Source organism: Paramacrobiotus metropolitanus, unplaced genomic scaffold, assembly GCF_019649055.1.
Source record: "Paramacrobiotus metropolitanus isolate TYO unplaced genomic scaffold, Prichtersi_v1.0 Parri_scaffold0000003, whole genome shotgun sequence".
NCBI classification, from domain to species: Eukaryota; Metazoa; Tardigrada; class Eutardigrada; order Parachela; family Macrobiotidae; genus Paramacrobiotus; species Paramacrobiotus metropolitanus.
In genome coordinates this window covers 1,984,411-2,004,382 of record NW_026570223.1, presented here as the reverse complement: position 1 = coordinate 2,004,382, position 19,972 = coordinate 1,984,411, and the positions used below count along the sequence as shown (strand labels likewise).

The window sequence follows — 19,972 nt, the reverse complement described above, 5'->3', positions numbered from 1 at the left end:
TTGGTGTTGCTACCGGTTGGCTGCTCGAAATGGCGTTCTTTAAGAATTGTACGAGTATTTAGTATTTACTAATCGTAAGCTGTAAGTACTTTGTAGTTTACGGTTTGCAATTAGTTTATAACTTGTAAGGAGTTTACAATTTTTCAGACATCACAGTATTACCTGACTTGCATTACAATTTATTCATATGCTTTACTTATCCGAAGGAAAGTTGGAAACAGGAAATCAGAATTCAGTTTTAAAGCTTTTTTGTCTGGTTTATGGTAACATTTGAGGTAGTACATACATGTTGACCTGTACGATGGAAATTTTTCTGTTAGCTACAGTGGCAGTGTTCTACGATTCTGGTTCATTGCGGCCCATACTAAAAATATTTCCTCTTAAAGCCTACTCGGAATCGGTTTGTGTAGGGAATTTAATGAAAATCTGCTGAAAAATCTGTTGATTGCTGGTTCTTCATTATTTTGGATTGCACTCGGTCTCGCTGAAAGCTTGCACCTAGGGCCTAGGGGCATCGCTAATGCACGAATGGTATCTGCTAACTCACCTCACTTTCTTTCCCATACACAACATAAACACATAATTCTGTTGCCGTGTCTACGGGTACTTACGGTAAATATTGTAATTTACCCGGCACTCGGACATATGACTTATCTACGGCGCATTTTACATAGTTTGATTTATGTGAGGTAACGTAATAAAGCTCGAGGTAAAATGCGGATTATTTTTCTGGTACGATTAAAACCGGCAATTAAGTTGAATCCACCTGCTAAGCCGTATTGTCATAAGTCTATAACCCGGGGACAACAGTGTTAATTAAATATGTTATCAGTATCTATATTCAGTGTTTTACGCGCAACCGGTATCTTCCGGTCCACCTTTGGTATTGATTACTATTGCTTGATTTATTTAAAGATTTTTCCAATCTTAATACGTATGATTACTTCACGATACAGTGGGAAAGCGGGAGTACAATGCTATATTTATGTTCTTCATTTTATTTGTGCCAGTGGCGAAAAGGCCGAAAACACGGGGTCGTTCTTGTAGCAATAATTTTTATTGTGTTCTCTTTGACGAGTATTCCCAAATATCCCTCGTGGTCTTCAACTGTGCACCATTATGAAGAAGTGAAAAGTATCTCGGAGAGGTGAGAGTAGAACTAAATTATAAACACATAGTACAATTTGTAAACTGCGCAAGTAGTAAACAAAATTTAAACAATTCTCGTTTGACAAAATGGCTTGAAGTATATTTAAAGTTTAAAAAGCTTCGCAGGATCTCTGAATATACGATCTGCATGTAGCGTAACCGTTAATAGTAAATTATTGTACACAGCCCCATAGCCTGCTCTGACCATAAGCAGCTTCCGTGTTGACAACTGACACTGCAAGCACAAATATAGTGTCACACCAGTAGTACAAATATTATCAAACGGGAATAAACGTTATCTAATCTTAAGTTATCTAACGTTATCTTATCTAATCTAATCTTAAGATGGGTGTCGGCTACGAGCTTTTTTAAAATCTAAACACGCAGCTATGTTGGTATTAGTGCTATAACTGACGTATTCTATTTATTTAAAAATATTTTAAGTTATCTATGTTTTAAACAGCAGTTTCACACCAGTACCAAGTTTGCACCAATGTGACACCAGTTTTGTCATCATTTTCGTTAACGCGTTTTCTCATCATATGTTTTAGATCACATTCGCCGCAGTGCGAAGCAGTCCAGCATTTGATGTTTTTAAAGACGCACAAATGTGCCAGTACCACGCTGCAGAATATTATCCTGCGTTATGGACACAGAAACAATTTGACCTTTGTTCTGCCGCCATCCGGTAACAATTTGGGAAACTTTGACCAGTTCGAGCCGTTTCACGCGGATTTAGCGCTTCCGCTACCATCAACATTCGGAAACGAATACCAAATTTTTGCGCATCATGCGCGTTTTATGGAAAATAATATTGCTGAAATTATGCCCAGGGATACTGTTTATATTACCATTATTCGAGAACCGGTGGAAATGTATGAATCGATTTGGTACTATTTTCAATTGGATTTACGATATAATGTTTCCTTACCGGAATTCGCAAGAAATCCTGTGCAATATTACTTTAATGCAGCAGGTCAGCACACAAAGAAATTCGGATGGAATCCATTAATGTCTGATTTGGGACTGGAAGAAACCGATTTTACTAATCAATCAACCATAGAAAAAGCTATTAAAAAGATTAGTAACAAATTCTCTTTGATTATGATAAGTGGTCGGATGGAGGAATCGTTGATTTTACTACGCAGTTTATTATGTTGGGATTTTCAAGATGTTGTGGCGTTCCATCTCAATTCGCAACCGAAAAGTTATTACACAAAATTAACAGAGATTGATCGCCAAAATATTCGTGCATGGAATAAGGCTGATAACTTATTGTATCATTACTTTCTTGCGAAATTTGAAAAGCAGGTGTCCGAATATGGAAGTGATAAAATGGGAAAAGATGTGATAAAGCTAAGGGATCTCATGCAAAAATGGAAACGCCGATGCTCGCCAAAACTGTTTCCTACTCTGTCGCGGAAGGATAAGGATTACTGCCACTTGTTGTGTGTGAACGAACTGGAATTCACCAACATAGTCCGATCTAGACTGTGGCCAAATTACGGGTTTCGCAGTCGATATCGTGGGAAAGGTCATCGCCTTGAAATGGATGACATAAACCTCTGTGATGAAATCATGTTATAGTCAGCAAAAACGTAGCAAATGTGCACAATGTATGATAAATACATTTTGCACATCTGCCCAGTAGTTTTAGTTTTTATTTTCATTTTAGTTGCGTTTCTGTCATAGTAAGTATACAAATCATATATGGAATACATCTGTAGACTGTATCCAGTTATGTTTGTTTGAATAAGTCCCGATTATAATGAAAAATATTTGCAACCAATAACTGTGTTCATATCGAACTTGGAAGCTAACCATTCTATGGTGATCATCTGCTATAAAAGAACTAATACGAGTACAACCATAAGCACAATTGCTCGTTTTCACGTTACGCTTGTCAACATAGAATCAGTCATGAGATTGCAGTATGGCTATTACCTGAATACAATCTGGAAGAATTGTAAATACATTCAAGTATACATTCAGATTCCGTATAAGTGTCTGTTTATATAAATTAAAATGCATAGTATTAATATTTTACAAGTGCGTACTTGCTTACGCTGACGCTATATATATTGCTTAATATGAATGGTGAACATGCACCACTAGCTTCCGGCAAGATGCGACACTCAGTTCTGGTCGCAGAAGAACCGGGTCGCTCGTAATCAGCACGTAGAGCGCTTCTGCATCTTTAACAGAAGAGCACAACGTACAATATTACATCCTACACGCAGGTGCTTAATGCTGCCGTCATTCGTTGTCGTTCCATTGGTGACTGCATGGCTGGTAGTCAATCCTGAACAAATTCCTGCCATTCCCTTTCGGTTTCCTATGTCACACGGGCTCAGCAGCTGTATTCGTGTGATGCATGACCATATGCCGCCCAATGAATGCCTGCAAGACTACCGCGGTATCCTAATTTTACACCAATAATGTTTTAAAGTGTCTACTAATAATGTTCTAAAGTGTCTTCTATGAAGTTATTATGCTGCTAACAATTAGCTCCCCAAATAATATTCGAAGTCTGGCGATTCTGGGATTGTCGTTAGTTTTAATTCTTTTGACCTTGTCGCTTACCAAATATCACACCGGAAACTATATTCCCGTGCACGACGGTCACCATCGACAACTTCAAGCGGAGAAGCATTTTTCGTACGAGACGTGCGTATTTTAAGGATAAATTACAGTATTACAAAATACTTAGGTCTTTTTAGGCTACCAAAAAATTGTTTTGCAAGACAAAACTGTTACAAAGTGACTATACGAGTCAGAACATCTGTTCCACAATCAATATGTGTTGCACTTGATATGGCATTGCAGGTAATTACAATCTTGTATGGACTATTAACTTAATACTTAATTCTACGACTGCATGTATAAAATATCTACAGATACATACTGTTATTTGTATTTGTATATTTTTTTTCGAACTGACAGCGATTCTGCATCCAGTTTGGGCAATTACAAGACATCATCGGGAAAATGCCAGCCAGTCCATCACATTATGTTTGTAAAAACGCACAAATGCGCCAGCACCAGCATTCAAAATGTATTGTTGCGTTATGGCCACCGAAACAACCTGACTTTCGTCATTCCACCATTTTCCAACAATCTCGGTGAATTTGACAAATTTGAAAAATTTCATCCTAGTTTGGCGCTGCCCCTGCCGTCGGAATGCGGAAATGAGTATGGAATTTTTACACATCATGCTCGATATAATAAAGATATCATTCCCAGAATAATGCCAAAAGATTCGGTTTACATTAGCATTTTACGCGAACCGGCGGCGATGTACCAATCCATCTGGACATTTTTTTCTCTCCATTTGCGCTTCAGTGCTCCTTTGGAGGAGTTTGTGAAAAATCCAAGGTTGTATTATTTCAATGAGAGTAATCATCGCTCTCTGCAGTTCGGCAGAAATCCAATTATGTCGGATTTTGGACTGGAAAAAGAGGACTTTGACAATTTAACAGTAATCAAGGAAACAATTAACTATATTGATAAACACTTTTCTTTGATCATGATCAGCCATCAGATGGACGAATCACTAGTGTTACTCCGTGAATTGTTATGCTGGGAATGGGATGATGTCGTGGTGTTTCATCTAAACCGACAAAGTAAACACCTTCCGGTGGAATTAACAGAAAAGGTCACCAGCGACATTTTGGCCTGGAACAGTGCCGACAATCTGTTGTACCAGCATTTTCTAGCCAAATTCGAAGAGAAGAAAAGCATATACGGAAAAGAAAGAATGAAAGACGATCTGCAAAAGTTGCGGTCATTAAGGAAAGCGTGGGAACGGAAGTGCTTTGCTGGACATCTGATTGATAAAACTAATCAACCGGGCTCAAGTACTACAATAAACGAGGAATGCCAGTATTTCTGCATGGATGAACTGGAGTTTACAGATCGCATTCGAGCAAAATTGTGGCCAAATTACGGATCACAACCGCACTATCGCGGTAGAAAGGGCAAAAATGCTCAGATGTTTGATAAAAATTTCTGTGATGAAGTGTGGGAGTTCGGTTATGGAGATACTGCAAATTTAATTTAATGATTGTAGCTTAATTGTAGCTTGATTGTACCTTGATTGTACATTGTTTATGCTTGTTTATTACTGCAAGTAGAAAGTAGTGCATATCTATATGGCATTATCCGAATCCAGCAGTGCTGGCTTTGTCATACGGGCTGTGCACGGGAATCAGGTAACAAGTCAAACTGTGAAATTCAATTCGAAATCGGAAAAAGCAAAGTGAAAGGTTTCTGCCGGGTATGGCTATGCACGGATTGAAAGGTAGCGCAGCAAAAGTAATTCATACGTAGTCCACGAAATGAAAAATACTGCGAAAGGTTGAGAACAGAGTGGTTACCAAATTGTTTCGAGGGACACGTTCCAATCTAATCTTTTTTGAGCGTTATTCTGATATTTCGTTCTTTTGTATGTTGTCATATTTTGTATTGTTAGCTAGAAACGCATGAGAATAAAATCTCGTACACGAGCAAAGCGCATGTCATAAGAGACCAAAAGAAAAAGTTGGAGTGCGCACGAAAAGTTTGAGCTAACATGAAATCAATAAGCGTTACTGGCTACTGTACATTCTTGTACAGTATTTACTGTACACTTCTGAAACTAATAGCGAACAAACAAAATTTAATGTATTCCGTTGATTCAGACTGCATTAGATGATTTCGGAAACCACTTTCTGGAATCAAAACCTTCATCACAGTAGCTTTTTGTTTGATTAAGTTCATCGAAATCATTTTCCAGATTACCACTTGGAAAATTTTTACCGCCTGACCCTAATTTCTTCCTTAAAAAATCGGTAAACTGTAACTCGTCCATGCACAAGTATCTACACTTTTCTTCCTTAAGTGTCGATTTCAGGCACTTTTCTTTCCATTTGTTTCTCCTGTATCGTAGCTGCTTAACATCTTTCTGGAGGTTGTCTTTACCATATAAAGATTTTCTCCGGTCAAATTCAACTGTAAAGTGTTGGTACAGCATGTTATCGGCGTAATTCCACGCCAAAATATTCTCTGTGACCTTGTCGGATAACGGTTCCGGGGGATTTGCGCTTTGCCGGTTTAAATGAAATTCTATAACATCATCCCATTCCCAGCATAATAACGCCCGTAGCAAAACCAAAGACTCATCCATCTGGTCGCTAAGCATGATTAAGGAGAATTGACTAGCGATATAACTAATTGCCTCTTGTATAGATGTTAAATTATCGAAATCCTCTTTCTCCAAACCCAAATCTGACATCATAGGGTTTCTGGCATGCATTAGCGATGTGGAGTCATCATCGGTTCGGTAGAACCACGGTTTTGATGACGGATTGCGAAAATAATAATGTCGTGGGTTTGCCACAAAATTTTCCAACGAAACTTTGAAACGTTTGGTTAAAGAATCATAATTCCAAATTGAACGATACTGTTCGACCGGGTCGCGCAGAATGCTGATATATACCGTATCTTTAGGCATCATACCGGGGATGACCTTTCGATTGTAACGCGCGTGGTGGGCAAATATGTCGTAGTGCGGACTGTAACGTGGCGGAGGCGGCAAAGCCAAGTTGGGAACAAATAGTTCGAATTTCGTGAAATCCCCGAGATTGTTGGAAAAGGGTGGAATTACAAAGGTAAGATTGTTAGCGTTGCCGTAGCGCAAAAGGACATTCTGCACGCTACTACTAGCGCATTTGTGGGTTTTCACGAACATAATATGTTTTACTGGTTGGCATTTTTGAGATATTGTTGGGAGGTCTGCAGCGTCGAAATCAGATCGGTCATCCACGTTGTTCCTACTGAATTCAAGCACCACAGGTAAGTTGGATATTTATTATAAGTGAAAGCGAGTGCAGTTGTTTGGCTTAAACATTATACCATACTGTGACCTTTATGAATTTACTTTAAGTATACCGTATGTAATATGAACGGAGTTAGTGCTGTGCAAACAATTGTTACCGACAGTTGTTTTGCTATTACATACGTAGCAAATTAAAAGGTCGCCAATGAATGCTTGCAAGTATTTGATTCGAAACAAGACAAACCTGTTTATAGTTAGTTCCAATGGATGAAAAATACTTTCATAATTAACATCATCCCCCTTCATAAGGAGTAAGGTAGAGACGAGCAAAATCAAGCATAAACTGAAAGTAACAGCAATGCGAGTATTGCATGATGAGACAACTGCAATAAACATTGCCGGCAGACAAAGTAACAATAAAAGCATATCCCCATCCAACTGGCCAGCTGACCACGTTCTATTAGAAGGGCCACTTTACACTGCCTCCTTGCAAAAACATTGACAATCGATAACAAAACCGAAAATGCATAAAAGCAATACAATATATTGCTTTCCCGGGTAATAAAAAATCCTTTTTCCTTTGTACCGCAATCAGTTAAAAATATTACCACAGTAATTTACCGTAACATAGTTAAAAATAACCAATATAAAAATAAATGTCTTCTAGGGTTAAAAATAGTGCTGTACGGTATAATTATATGAATCTATGCTACAGTCAGAAGTATGGCGCGGCTGCATAGAGAGAATAATACAAGTTTTCGACCCATTTTTTCACATTTCAAACTTTAACACGACATGATGCTGCAGAAATCGTAAGGCGCACAGCACACTAATAAGGTACGTAGCCAACGGTTTCGCAGTGACTTCGCAAAAAATTCTGCAGTGCTTCGAGGCTCAAGGATTGTCCTGCTAAATCTGCGGATATTGTACTTATTGATCAGGTGCACAAAATATGCAATATTGAAGATGTATCGGACTGCAGGCGTACCTACTCATAAGCCACATGGAGGAACGGTTCGCTTATGCGTGCATACCTTAGTAAGGGCAATCGTAATTTGCGTTTCCGGTCACTTTGATGTCAAAATGCCTAAGCTGCATCAATGGAAATCGTAATAATGCTTATTAAAAAAACCGTGCATCCCATCAAGAATGCAAGACCATCATGTCTTGCCCTTCGTCTCGGTTTTCGCTTCAAGCCGGCACGCCAAGTTTTCGAAACCTACTGATGTACGGTACCGGTACTGACAAACGCTGTCAGACCATGGAATTGTATGATAATTATGCAAAAAAAATAGTACCACTAGGAAATATTATAGGATTCTTACAATTATTATGGTTATATATATGTCTGTTGCAGCTAGTGATAGCAAGTTACAGTACATACAACTATAGTGTGATCATGAGCAAACAGTGCATACTGTGAGCGGTCGAATACACGTACAGTATATCCTTAGCTATGCTAACATACTTTATGCGGCTCATTATAATTTATAAAATACTGACGGGTCAACATCGCATTCTTATCAAGTTATGACGTAGTAAAATAAGTGTATATTTAATATTTCTTATCAGTTGAATATTTAGGTGAAAGCCGGTTATATCAACCCTTCGACGTATGCTTGTCTTTTTTTGCCTGTATCACTGCTGCAATGATATTTTGACTTTGCATAGAAGCGTTTTATGCATCATAAAATCGAAGTCAAAGTGCGTTGCATGTATCAACTATAATGCATGATATTACAATAAATGTTAACGCTGGCAGACCATTTCTATTCTCATCGAAACATATCGTTGATCGTTCTACAGTTCTACTTCAACGTGCCGGCTGAATGTACAAATACTTTTGCAGAAGGTGGCGGTTGACAGTTTAATCAAACTGATACATGTTATTATAAGCTGTATTTCGATGCAGCATCTCATGCATTTTCGACCCAAAATGTTTTGTGCCTTGTCAGGAACGCGAACATATGGGTCGTTCGCGAGGTGAATTGGCACTGAATGCGTTTGCTTCTTGCATTGCCTCCGCATAATACGGTAATTATGAACACACTGCATAGACGAAACTGACTTTGCACACACTGGTTTTAAGTTAATTTGATCAAGCGGCACTCTACCGTGAAATTCGAATCAGCTGCTTCATAACACAAGTAAAAAATTGATATTTGCATACTAATTTAAAAGATATTTCGGTCGTTTTTACGGATTCTAGACTTGTAGCGTTGACAAACATACTCAGATATCTGAAGCGTCTTGGAACGGAGAAAGGCTGTAGCATAATCTCTTTAAAGATATTCCATAATTATTTCGATGTTTGCATCTATACTTCGATATTACTGCGAATTTAAGCTGCATGTGGACGCTGGAAACTATGATCGAGTACGCCCACGTAACCACTGCAATTTTTTATTTAATTACATATAGTTTCAACACGGTTAGCTAATTATAAGAATAATAATTTATTACGTTTTATTGTATTGGTGAAACGCGCTGCTTGCAGCCAGTCTGATCTCTGGTGATCAAGCGGTCTTAACATTTGTCATTATGATCATTATCATTACTATCGCCACCTCCGCAGCAAAAAAAACTCGCAAGGCGATCGTCTTGGGATTATCGTTGATTTTGATACTATTCACGCTATCCCTTGCCAAGCATCGTTCATTTAGCTTTCAAGAAGCATCCCAGCCACCGGGAACAGGAAGGTAAAATTTACTATTCAATCACTGTACCGTTTAAGCATTTTGTTTCCTAATTTTCATAGTAATCTTTTCTGTCATAAATCTTGCGCTGCTGCATGCAGGTATTTCATTTTTAGGCTGTTGCTTAATAATCCTTGCTTGCAAAACAGTACATACATTTGACCGCTTGGTGATGGAAATACAGTAGAGCTGTCTTATTTTGCACCGACAAACGTCAGCATAATGAGAACTTTTAAAATATATTGACCATAAGACAATTATTATATACTGTAATTACTGCAGTTAATTTAATCAATGCAAGGTATCAAAGTGATCGTTATTATGATGCGTCTGGTAAAATGCGTCAATAGTCTAATTACGGCAGGTCAATAGTCAATCATAACAAAATGAAGCACGTGGCTTATTTAGGACTTCGTGCTGCGATACACGCAGAAACAAGTTACTAGGTAGCTATAGGTACCTGTGCACGAGCAGTAACAAACAGACAAACATAAGAATTTAAAAATTAGTATTGTATGGAACTGTTTAGGAATGTCCGGAACAACAGCATTAACACTGGTGCAAACGAAATTTCTTCCGGTTCTGGGTGTCAGCCAGTTAGTCACATTATGTTCGTCAAAACGCACAAATGCGGCAGCACCAGTATCCAGAATATACTAATGCGTTATGGAAATCAACATAACTTGACTTTTGTAATTCCTTGGTTTTCCAACAATCTCGGGACATTTGAAAACTTCGAACGGTTTCGTCCCGAAATGGCGCTGCCCGTTCCGCGACAATTTAGTACGCAATATGACATCTTTGCCCATCATGCGCGATTCAACAAAGATGTAATACCGGCAATGATGCCGAAAGATACCGTTTACATTGGCATCTTGCGCGAACCGGCGGCGATGTACCAATCAACGTGGGCATATTTTTCTCTCAATCGACGATTCAGTGTTTCTCTGGAAGAATTCGTAGCGGATCCGCGACGGTACTATTTCAACAAAAGTGATGATCGGTCTCTACAATTTGCCCGGAATCCCATGATGTCGGACTTTGGGTTGGAGAAAGAGAATTTTGATAATATAACGGCAGTACAAGAAACCATTGATTATATCGGCAAACAGTTTGCGTTGATTATGATTAGTGATTACATGGATGAATCACTGGTGTTACTTCGCCAGTTGCTGTGCTGGGAATGGGATGATGTTATAGAGTTCCATTTAAACCGCCAAAATAAACAACATCCGGTAATGCTAAAACAGAAAGTTACGGGCGATATCTTGGCTTGGAATCATGCTGATAATATGTTTTACCGGCATTTTCTGATGCGCTTTCAACAGAAGAGAGCGATGTATGGAGAAAAACAGATGGCCGAGGATATACAAAAATTACGGTCTCTACGGCAAATATGGAAAAACAAGTGCGTGGGCGGTAGCGGATTGAATAATGCGCTTGCATTAATAAAGGAGAAGGAGCGGGAGCAATGCTGGATTTTATGTATGCACGAAGTTGAATTCACGGAAAGAATCCGTGTCAAATTTTGGCCGAATTATGGATTTAAAAGTCAATATCAGGAAGAAAAACCGAACGATGGCGAATTCTGTAACGAAGATTTTGACGTGGCGAAGTCGGTGAATATCGCTGCCGACGGCAAGAGTATCAATATAATTGACAAAAGCAAGTTGCTTCGCCATATCCGCGTCCGAGGAACAAGCAATACCACGTGGCCGGTCTTTTGACTGGGTTCGTGATAACAGATAAGGCAATCCCGAGTCTTCTTTGTTCGTGTTGGTTGCAGTTAACCAGCTCGACTATTGTGTTACACGGACGAAACATGGTGTTACACGGAGGTCAGCAGAAAACGGGGTGCGTGTAGCAGCCCAACGGTATCGCTCTGAAAAAGGAAAACCGAGCTACAGTAATGGTTACGACTACTAATTACTCGTACTTCCGCGCTGTACTTGTTGCGGAGAGTACTCCCGCACTGCTGAATGGGCACTATTAGAGCTATTACACATTAATGTAGCAAACAGCGAAATGTGGCAAACAGTGTCCTATGGTTTGATTGATCTTGCGAAATATGTACATAATTTTGCCCATCACTGGAGCGACTGGACAAATAGGCAACAAGGCCTTCCACACTCTGACGCGACTATAGAAGGTAGGAAAAACGGGCTACGGAATTTCTTCGTCAGCAGATCAGCATCGAGATCCAACGTGGCCATGCGGCGTCTACCCTTGGGACGGCGCCATAGGAGCAAATTTAGATCAAATTTTCTGTGTGATTAGGTCGCCTCCATTGATTGATGCTTAATAAGAAATTTTTGCCGAATTTGCTTCCACAATTCTTGTATGCGGATACAGTACAAAATAAATCAGCAAAAGAATCACTGACCATGCGTACGAAGTTGACGAACAATAGAGGTTGCTTGATTGTCAGCGACAGCACGAATGTGACGACTACATGTATCCCTAAAGAACCAAATGGTGTTTCCTGGTGTACTATTTCTTCTGGGGAAATTACTGGATAATAATTAATTACTCTGTCTAAAAGTACCTCATCCGGCTCGTCGTATATGTGGCTGTTGATTATTGCCTACAATTTTCTGCATCCTTTTGAGATGCACTTGCAAAGCCGTTCACATTATTATCATTTTGCCGCTTGAACGGCATTCTCTGCTGTTAAACAGCAAATATTTATACATGTATCGTGAACTATGTATTGTACAGTACGTACGTACAGTACCAAGAATAGAGATAATTTGCAACAGTTCTAATATATTAGTTAAATACGTAACAATCAGCGTGCGGTCACTTCAGCGTTGCCGCCAAAAGTAAACCACGAAATGAGAAAACAAAATTATTTGGTAGTGCTAGTTTTTGTTATATATGGAATCTAGCATGCGCAATCAAAAACCCGAAAAGGAACAACATAGGTTGGAAACGCATATTTGCCATCCACAATCCAGAAGCGCAAGAAGGAACATCCGATGTGCTAAAAAGATAATTATCAGAAACGGATAAGCATTCAGCACGGCTCAAATCGGCTTTCCGTATGAACGAATTATGCCAGCCACAGAAAAGTTAAAATTAGATTAATTCAGGGTCGTTTTGATTGCATGTTAGGCTACAATATTGTACATTGTACTTGTACAGTGTTAAACACAGTTTGGGTGGCGGGTTCGCATAAAACATGACACAAAAGCAGATGTACCTGGTTGCAGATTCCGTTATCATTGCCGTGACCTTAGATGTCGTAGTAAGCTTGGTAGTGGTCCTAGCGGATGTACTACTGGTACTGCTGGGGATTGTCGAAGTATGCCTTGAGGTAGGCCGCTCAGATGTCGGCTTAAAGGTTACTGAGCTAGTTCTAGTTATAGCAGTAGTCTGGACAGAAGTTGAGGTAGTACCGTTAGTAGTTTGTAGTGTTACCGCAGTTGGGTAAGTGAAGGATGCCTCCGTTGATTGTGTGGCCGGTGCTTCGGTCGGTTGCGTAGCCGGTGCATCAGTTGGTTGTGTGACCGGTGCATCAGTTGGCTGTGTTACCGGTCCATCAGTTGGCGGAGTTACCGGTGCTTCGGTCGGTTGTGTGACCGGTCCATCAGTTGGCTGAGTTACTGGTGCTTCGGTCGGTTGTGTAGCCGGTGCATCAGTTGGTTGTGTGACCGGTCCATCAGTTGGCTGAGTTACCGGTGCTTCGGTCGGTTGTGTAGCCGGTCCATCAGTTGGCGGAGTTACCGGTGCTTCGGTCGGTTGTGTAGCCGGTGCATCAGTTGGTTGTGTGACCGGTGCATCAGTTGGCTGTGTAACTGGTATATCAGTTGGCTGTGTTACGGGTGCTTCGGTCGGTTGTGTAGCCGGTGTAGCAGTTGGCTGTGTAACTGGTGCATCAGTTGGCTGTGTTACCGGTCCATCAGTACGCGGAGTTACCGGTGCTTCGGTCGGTTGTGTAGCCGGTGCATCAGTTGGTTGTGTTACCGGTCCATCAGTCGGCTGAGTTACCGGTGCGTCGGTCGGTTGTGTGACCGGTCCATCAGTTGGCTGAGTTACCGGTGCTTCGGTTGGTTGTGTAGCCGGTGCATCAGTTGGTTGTGTTACCGGTCCATCAGTCGGCTGAGTTACCGGTGCGTCGGTCGGTTGTGTGACCGGTCCATCAGTTGGCTGAGTTACCGGTGCTTCGGTTGGTTGTGTAGCCGGTGCATCAGTTGGTTGTGTTACCGGTCCATCAGTCGGCTGAGTTACCGGTGCGTCGGTCGGTTGTGTGACCGGTCCATCAGTTGGCTGAGTTACCGGTGCTTCGGTTGGTTGTGTAGCCGGTGCATCAGTTGGTTGTGTTACCGGTCCATCAGTCGGCTGAGTTACCGGTGCGTCGGTCGGTTGTGTGACCGGTCCATCAGTTGGCTGAGTTACCGGTGCTTCGGTTGGTTGTGTAGCCGGTGCAGCAGTTGGCTGTGTAACTGGTGCATCAGTTGGCTGTGTTACCGGTGCTTCGGTTGGTTGTGTGACCGGTGCATCAGTCGGCTGCGTAACCGGTGCATCAGTTGGCTGTGTAACTGGTGCATCAGTTGGCTGTGTTACCGGTGCTTCGGTTGGTTGCGTAGCCGGTGCATCAGTTGGTTGTGTAGCCGGCGCATCAGTTGGCTGTGTTACCGGTGCTTTGGTTGGTTGTGTGACCGGTGCATCAGTCGGCTGTGTAACCGGTGCATCAGTTGGCTGTGTAACTGGTGCATCAGTTGGCTGTGTTACCGGTGCTTCGGTTGGTTGCGTAGCCGGTGCATCAGTTGGTTGTGTAGCCGGCGCATCAGTTGGCTGTGTTACCGGTGCTTCGGTTGGTTGTGTGCCCGGTGCATCAGTCGGCTGTGTAACTGGTGCATCAGTTGGCTCTGTAACTGGTGCATCAGTTGGCTCTGTAACTGGTGCATCAGTTGGCTCTGTAACTGGTGCATCAGTTGGCTCTGTAACTGGTGCATCAGTTGGCTCTGTAACTGGTGCATCAGTTGGCTCTGTAACTGGTGCATCAGTTGGCTGTGTTACCGGTGCTTCGGTTGGATGTGTTACCGGTCCATCAGTCGGCTGAGTTACCGGTGCTTCGGTTGGTTGCGTAGCCGGTGCATCAGTTGGCTGTGTTACTGGTGCTTCGGTCGGTTGCGTAGCCGGTGGATCAGTTGGTTGTGTAGCCGGTGCATCAGTTGGCTGTGTTACCGGTACTTCGGTTAGTTGCGTAGCCGGTGCATCAGTTGGCTCTGTACCTGGTGCATCAGTTGGCTGTGTTACCGGTGCTTCGGTTAGTTGCGTAGCCGGTGCATCAGTTGGCTCTGTACCTGGTGCATCAGTTGGCTGTGTTACCGGTGCTTCGGTTGGTTGCGTAGCCGGTGCATCAGTTGGCTGTGTTACCGGTGCTTCGGTGGGTTGTGTGACCGGTGCATCAGTTGGCTGTGTAACCGGTGCAGCAGTTGGCTGCGTTACTGGTGCTTCGGTCGGTTGCGTAGCCGGTGTATCAGTTGGTTGTGTCACTGGCGCTTCGGTCGGTTGCGTAGCCGGTGGATCAGTAGGTTGCGTTGGCGGTGGCACAGTCGCTTCGGTTGCGGATGCAGCAGTCGTTTCATCATCGAACGTAGTGCGTATGCCTGTAAAAACGCACGATGTCGAACGTGCTGTTGCTTTCATAACTTGTTTGTTAATAATAACCGTCGCGTGTGCAGGTTATGTACAGACGCGATTGGATCCCGCAAAATCTGAACGAGTTCAATCGTTTGGAATATTTGCGTACATTAAAATTTTGTATCAATTATACCTTCTCGTATCCTACTACTTCCTTGTTGTGAGGACTGTTGGACAGCATTGTTGTGTCCGTAGTGGGAACGTCGGGGGATAACAGCTGCGTTAATATCCGTTTTACACTGCAGCATCAAAAGGGCGATGAATGCATAAGAGAAGTACATTGTCAACTACTGCTTGTCTTAACGCAAAATAGATATCCGTTGAGAAAAGCAGTTCATTAAACACTTCACAAACGTGTTTAACCGTAAAAATTTCGTCTTCGACACCCGTATAAAGCAGATGGGACCAAACAAATTATAAATGAGCGGCTTTATACCGACAAATGGCTGTAACAGGGATACCGTATAGTGACTTTTGTGTTAGCAGAAAATGCTCATCGATATCAGTTGTTTAGGGCGCGACCTGTATGCTTTGTTTGTCAACGGTCTGACGACCTCATTATGGTGATTGCGATTCATCATCGTTATCAGTGATAAGGTGCTATTCAAAAATCCGTTTTACAACCTTCCGCATGTTTTTAGTAGGGCATTCAATCATAAGGTTCTTAGCAAATGTAGCTATGTAAAACGTACTTTATAGAAAAGTTTTAATAACTACATAACTACTTTTGTGCGTTTCTAGAGCTTACAAGCTCTAGAAACGCACAAAAGTCATTCGGTTTACGAGTAAGGACCATTTGTAAAGAGAATGCCTTTCCTGATATTTAGGCAGGAAGTTCCGCAATCAGTTTCGTCAGTTAAGTACTACGTATAACTGCGTTTACCTCACTGGTGAACATTCATGATTACAGACGGTCAACGAACCTTTTGTACGACATTATGCAAATATTTGCTGCATTTCGGTTGCAGTTACATCACCTCGTATTACTAACATCGATTTGATTTTGTGATGAGGATTTCAAAATTGAAAAATATGAGTGAAGAATTTTGTAGAATACTGAATTTGGAACTTCTATGTATGACTATAACACCATGAGCAAGTTTGTACGTTTATTGTCGGCGGCGCTTTATCGTATCGTGTTTTCTAGAATTATCCCGCTTATACGCAACCAATTACAATAATGAAATTACGTATTATAATGACAATTAGCATATGGACATTCTTTTGGACTTACAGTAGCTGGATATAGAGTTGCCACAAAACTAATATTTGTTATCGCTTGCAGCATATGATTTTCAAATAACGGCGCATAAACAGTTCAAGTTTACGAACTCAAAGAATTTCAAGATGTATACATTGCTCGACAGTGCAGAGATAATACCGGCAGCCAAACTTGTGCTGTCGTTGATATACAGATACAAAGCATAAAAGGAAACGCAGCAAAGGTCATCCCATAGTAGGTTACGCAGCCAGCTGGTGTCGTGAGATGCATCTTCTAGGGTAATACATGTACATATTGCTTTGTGGTAGTATTTGGACATACAGTTAAAGCTTTCTGCCCGACACCACAAATATCTAGGCAGTTATTGGACTTGTTTCTGGCAAAGCCGAAAATCGGATTGGTATTCCTTTCACGTACGTATTAAATTGAGAAAAGACAACATGCACAGTAAGTGTTTATGCAAGGTTTACTGTCATTTCTATCCAAATTCAAAAATTCAGTTAGTTGGAGCATTGTCAGAATTAACTTGTAACATCTCGAGACTTTAGACCCTATAATATTTTCACATACCCGTAACAATTCTGTTTAATAACCATTTTAATTTTAATACGGAATTCACATTAGCACATATGGAATTAACACTGAAACCACAAAAAGCGCAAGGGTAATGACAGGGCGTAGTCCAGAAGAAGGTGTTGTCGGTTCCTCGGCAGGCGCTGCTGTAGACGTGGAGCCGCTGGTGATTGTAGAAGAAACGAAAGCGGGTGTGGTAGGTTTAGAAGTTTTCACAATCTCTGTGGTCTGGATCACAGTTGAAGTGGTACTGCTTACCGTGAGTGCTGTCGGTAAACTACTATTTGCGTTTGAAGTAGTTTTGGCTGCGGTAGTATCGTCACTGAACGAAGTGGTGAGCTCTTGGCTGGTGGTGCTGGTGTCGCTGGAGACACTCCCGGTTGTGGGATTTGGAGCGTTTGTGCTGCTTTCGGTAACTGGCTGGAGTGTGGAAGGGGAAGAAGGTATATCAGTAGGAGTGGTTTGCGTGGTAATAAATGTAGTATCGGAAGTGTTAATAATCTCCTCCGGGATTGGAGAATTAGTTTCGACTGCGTCTGGAGGCACTGAGTCGAGTGTAATACGGTTTTTTTGCACATTAATGTCACCGGAATCAAACGGATCGTCTACTGCAGAGAAGACGAGGTCGTCGCTGTTGACCATCCAATCTGCACGCAAATCTTGCTCATTTCCATTTTGCAAGGAAACCGGCGATATGCAGAACCCGGGTCTCGGTAAAATTTCCAGTAACACCAGAAAAAGTATCGTCAGTGGCTGTATAACCCTGAGTTTATCCATATTTGCAATATTAAACGTGATTGTAAACTTGTTTGCAGCCTTGTACTTGTATGATTCACCGAAAAGGTATTCACAAAATTTTGATGTGATGCTCTCGCGGGAACACGTATGTTAAGCAATTGACCTTTCATACATCATCCTGCACTGGTCACAGTATAAAGGTCACGCCCGATATGGCAGTAAGCGTCACTTTTTTCCAGTAAAGAGAATGTCAGTACTGAATAAAAATGAAAATTAATATGAGCCATACACGTCTGCTTATAATTGTTAGCTTTAGAGAATCTTTCATCTTTGTTGGATGTGCTTACGTATTTTGCAGTTATTCGGTAGGATAGTCGTGCCCTAATCAAATTCTAATCAGCAAATCCGCTGACCTAGCCCGTCGCATATCGCGAAACCGCTGCATTACCTCGAATTCTGTTATACCGTACCGGCACGCCATGTTTGTATGACGGAATTATCGTTTAAAATTTAAAGATAGTCTTAGCTGGCGTAAAAGTTTTGCTATTTATTCCGATAAAAGTTTGCGATCAAAATGCGGTTCTGTTCATGCAAATGAAAATCAGTTATTGCGCTCAGCGTGACGATTATAAAGATTTAACAAGTCTACAGTTGGTGTGATACCCAGGAAGTAACGAGAAAGCAAACGACCAATTATTATTTCTGCAAAGACCAATAAACTCTAGAACAAGGCGATATCTAGTAAATATCTTAAATTTTCTGTGATATGTCTGTCGAATAGCTATTCTATTATGCAATGTCTCTTATACTCTTTAGTTACGACTTACGTATATGTGTCTTTGCAAGCAAAGATGTTTTTGAGTTTTGTATTTTCACTGCATTTCGAATTTTTCAAAGATTAATGCATAAATGCGATCCAAATTGTGTGTATTCGGATCCAACATTCAAAAATATGAGCGTTTTGAACGCTGCACGTAGAAACTGATTTTTGTCGTCGTTGTAATGAAAGCACGTTGAATAATGGTAATTTATGGTATGTACAGACAGTACAGTGTGTGGAAAGCGCGGGCATCCGTGCTTTCACTTTAATTATGCCGTTGCTGATAACATGAGCAATACCGCATGGCAGCTTTGTGCAGTTTCTAAACATATTGCGATTATCGTTAATTGCGGTTGCGGACAGTCGATTTGTCACAGCTCCTATCAGTAACCTCGTTCATTATTATGAACCATATCAAGAATTTTACAACCAAAATTTTTATGAATAGGGCACAATGGACCTACAATACTGTAACTGCGAAAACCAACATGGGAAATAAAGGTAAAATGCTAATCCCAAAATCGAATTATCTGCAATGCTTTATGCCGACCGCTTGAGTAAATGTATGAACAGTGGCATCAGAATAATAATTTATGTACAAACGATTAAATTACATATACAGAGCAAATTCAATCACAAACAAAGGTGAAGCGCCATTGCACATAAAAAGTGTGAAAATGTTGTCAGTCTACGTTATAAAGCCTGAAGCAATCAAATTTACGTTTAAACAGAAGGCATTAATTATGGTTTTAAATAAAGCTGCATATACGAGGGCCATTCAATATATTCGTAGCGCTGCCGCGCCATCTTCCACTGAATTTTTTTTATTTCACTATTGCCATAAAGTATATTTCTACAGTCTATATACACTGCAAACATTTATGTACTAAATCTTGAAATGGATCCACAAAGAAGTTACACGGTAGAGAAGAGATCGACTCATGTCAATCTTCCTGGAGCTCTTTATGATTTTTTCAGTTTTTGCTACGGAAAGATTTCTTAAAACTCTAAAATTTTTTAAACTCATAAAAGGTTAAGGTATGCTAATGAATTGAGTTTCTAAGGATACGTCAGCTTGAGGGCGAGAACTAAAGCAATGAACTTGTGGAAGACTGATTGTGCGCGTTAAAACCATATGGATAATTTCGAGTGAAAGTCAGTTTTCAAATCTCCGGAGCGAGGTGCTGCAGTCCCTACTCAACGCTACCTCTACTGGAATATTTTGCCCATTTGCTGCTTCTTTCTAGCTCATTCAAGATGCTTCTCGATCATGGCTTTTATTTCAAGTACTTTTTAGACAAGGATCGAGA

At 41.0% G+C, this 19,972-nt stretch overlaps 6 protein-coding genes across 6 annotated transcripts; 3 read left to right on the top strand and 3 right to left on the bottom strand.

The window, feature by feature from the left end:
- Positions 1-974: 974 nt before the first annotated feature.
- Positions 975-2,949, top strand: LOC129593790 (galactosylceramide sulfotransferase-like). Its single transcript, XM_055490255.1, has 2 exons — positions 975-1,147; positions 1,701-2,949. Exons 1-2 carry the CDS (start codon positions 975-977, stop codon positions 2,734-2,736), a joined length of 1,209 nt encoding a protein of 402 aa, XP_055346230.1. The 3' UTR covers positions 2,737-2,949.
- Positions 2,950-3,380: 431 nt separating this feature from the next.
- Positions 3,381-5,407, top strand: LOC129597451 (galactosylceramide sulfotransferase-like). The gene is made up of 2 exons (XM_055495001.1): positions 3,381-3,816; positions 4,093-5,407. The coding sequence occupies exons 1-2, from the start codon at positions 3,641-3,643 to the stop codon at positions 5,207-5,209; spliced, it is 1,293 nt and encodes a 430-aa protein (XP_055350976.1). The 5' UTR covers positions 3,381-3,640; the 3' UTR covers positions 5,210-5,407.
- LOC129593781 (galactosylceramide sulfotransferase-like) lies at positions 5,307-6,877 on the bottom strand. The gene is made up of 2 exons (XM_055490244.1): positions 6,156-6,877; positions 5,307-5,373 (listed from the first exon to the last, which is right to left on the bottom strand). Exons 1-2 carry the CDS (start codon positions 6,875-6,877, stop codon positions 5,307-5,309), a joined length of 789 nt encoding a protein of 262 aa, XP_055346219.1.
- A 2,662-nt stretch (positions 6,878-9,539) lies between these two features.
- Positions 9,540-11,686, top strand: LOC129597339 (galactose-3-O-sulfotransferase 4-like). The gene is made up of 2 exons (XM_055494829.1): positions 9,540-9,663; positions 10,190-11,686. Exon 2 carries the CDS (start codon positions 10,269-10,271, stop codon positions 11,385-11,387), a length of 1,119 nt encoding a protein of 372 aa, XP_055350804.1. The 5' UTR covers positions 9,540-9,663; positions 10,190-10,268; the 3' UTR covers positions 11,388-11,686.
- A 644-nt stretch (positions 11,687-12,330) lies between these two features.
- LOC129592280 (mucin-5AC-like) lies at positions 12,331-15,769 on the bottom strand. Its single transcript, XM_055488278.1, has 3 exons — positions 15,443-15,769; positions 12,863-15,275; positions 12,331-12,643 (listed from the first exon to the last, which is right to left on the bottom strand). Exons 1-3 carry the CDS (start codon positions 15,588-15,590, stop codon positions 12,532-12,534), a joined length of 2,673 nt encoding a protein of 890 aa, XP_055344253.1. The 5' UTR covers positions 15,591-15,769; the 3' UTR covers positions 12,331-12,531.
- Positions 15,770-16,979: 1,210 nt separating this feature from the next.
- On the bottom strand, positions 16,980-18,169 carry LOC129596620 (uncharacterized). Its single transcript, XM_055493955.1, has one exon. It carries the CDS (start codon positions 17,879-17,881, stop codon positions 17,147-17,149), a length of 735 nt encoding a protein of 244 aa, XP_055349930.1. The 5' UTR covers positions 17,882-18,169; the 3' UTR covers positions 16,980-17,146.
- Positions 18,170-19,972: the final 1,803 nt, after the last annotated feature.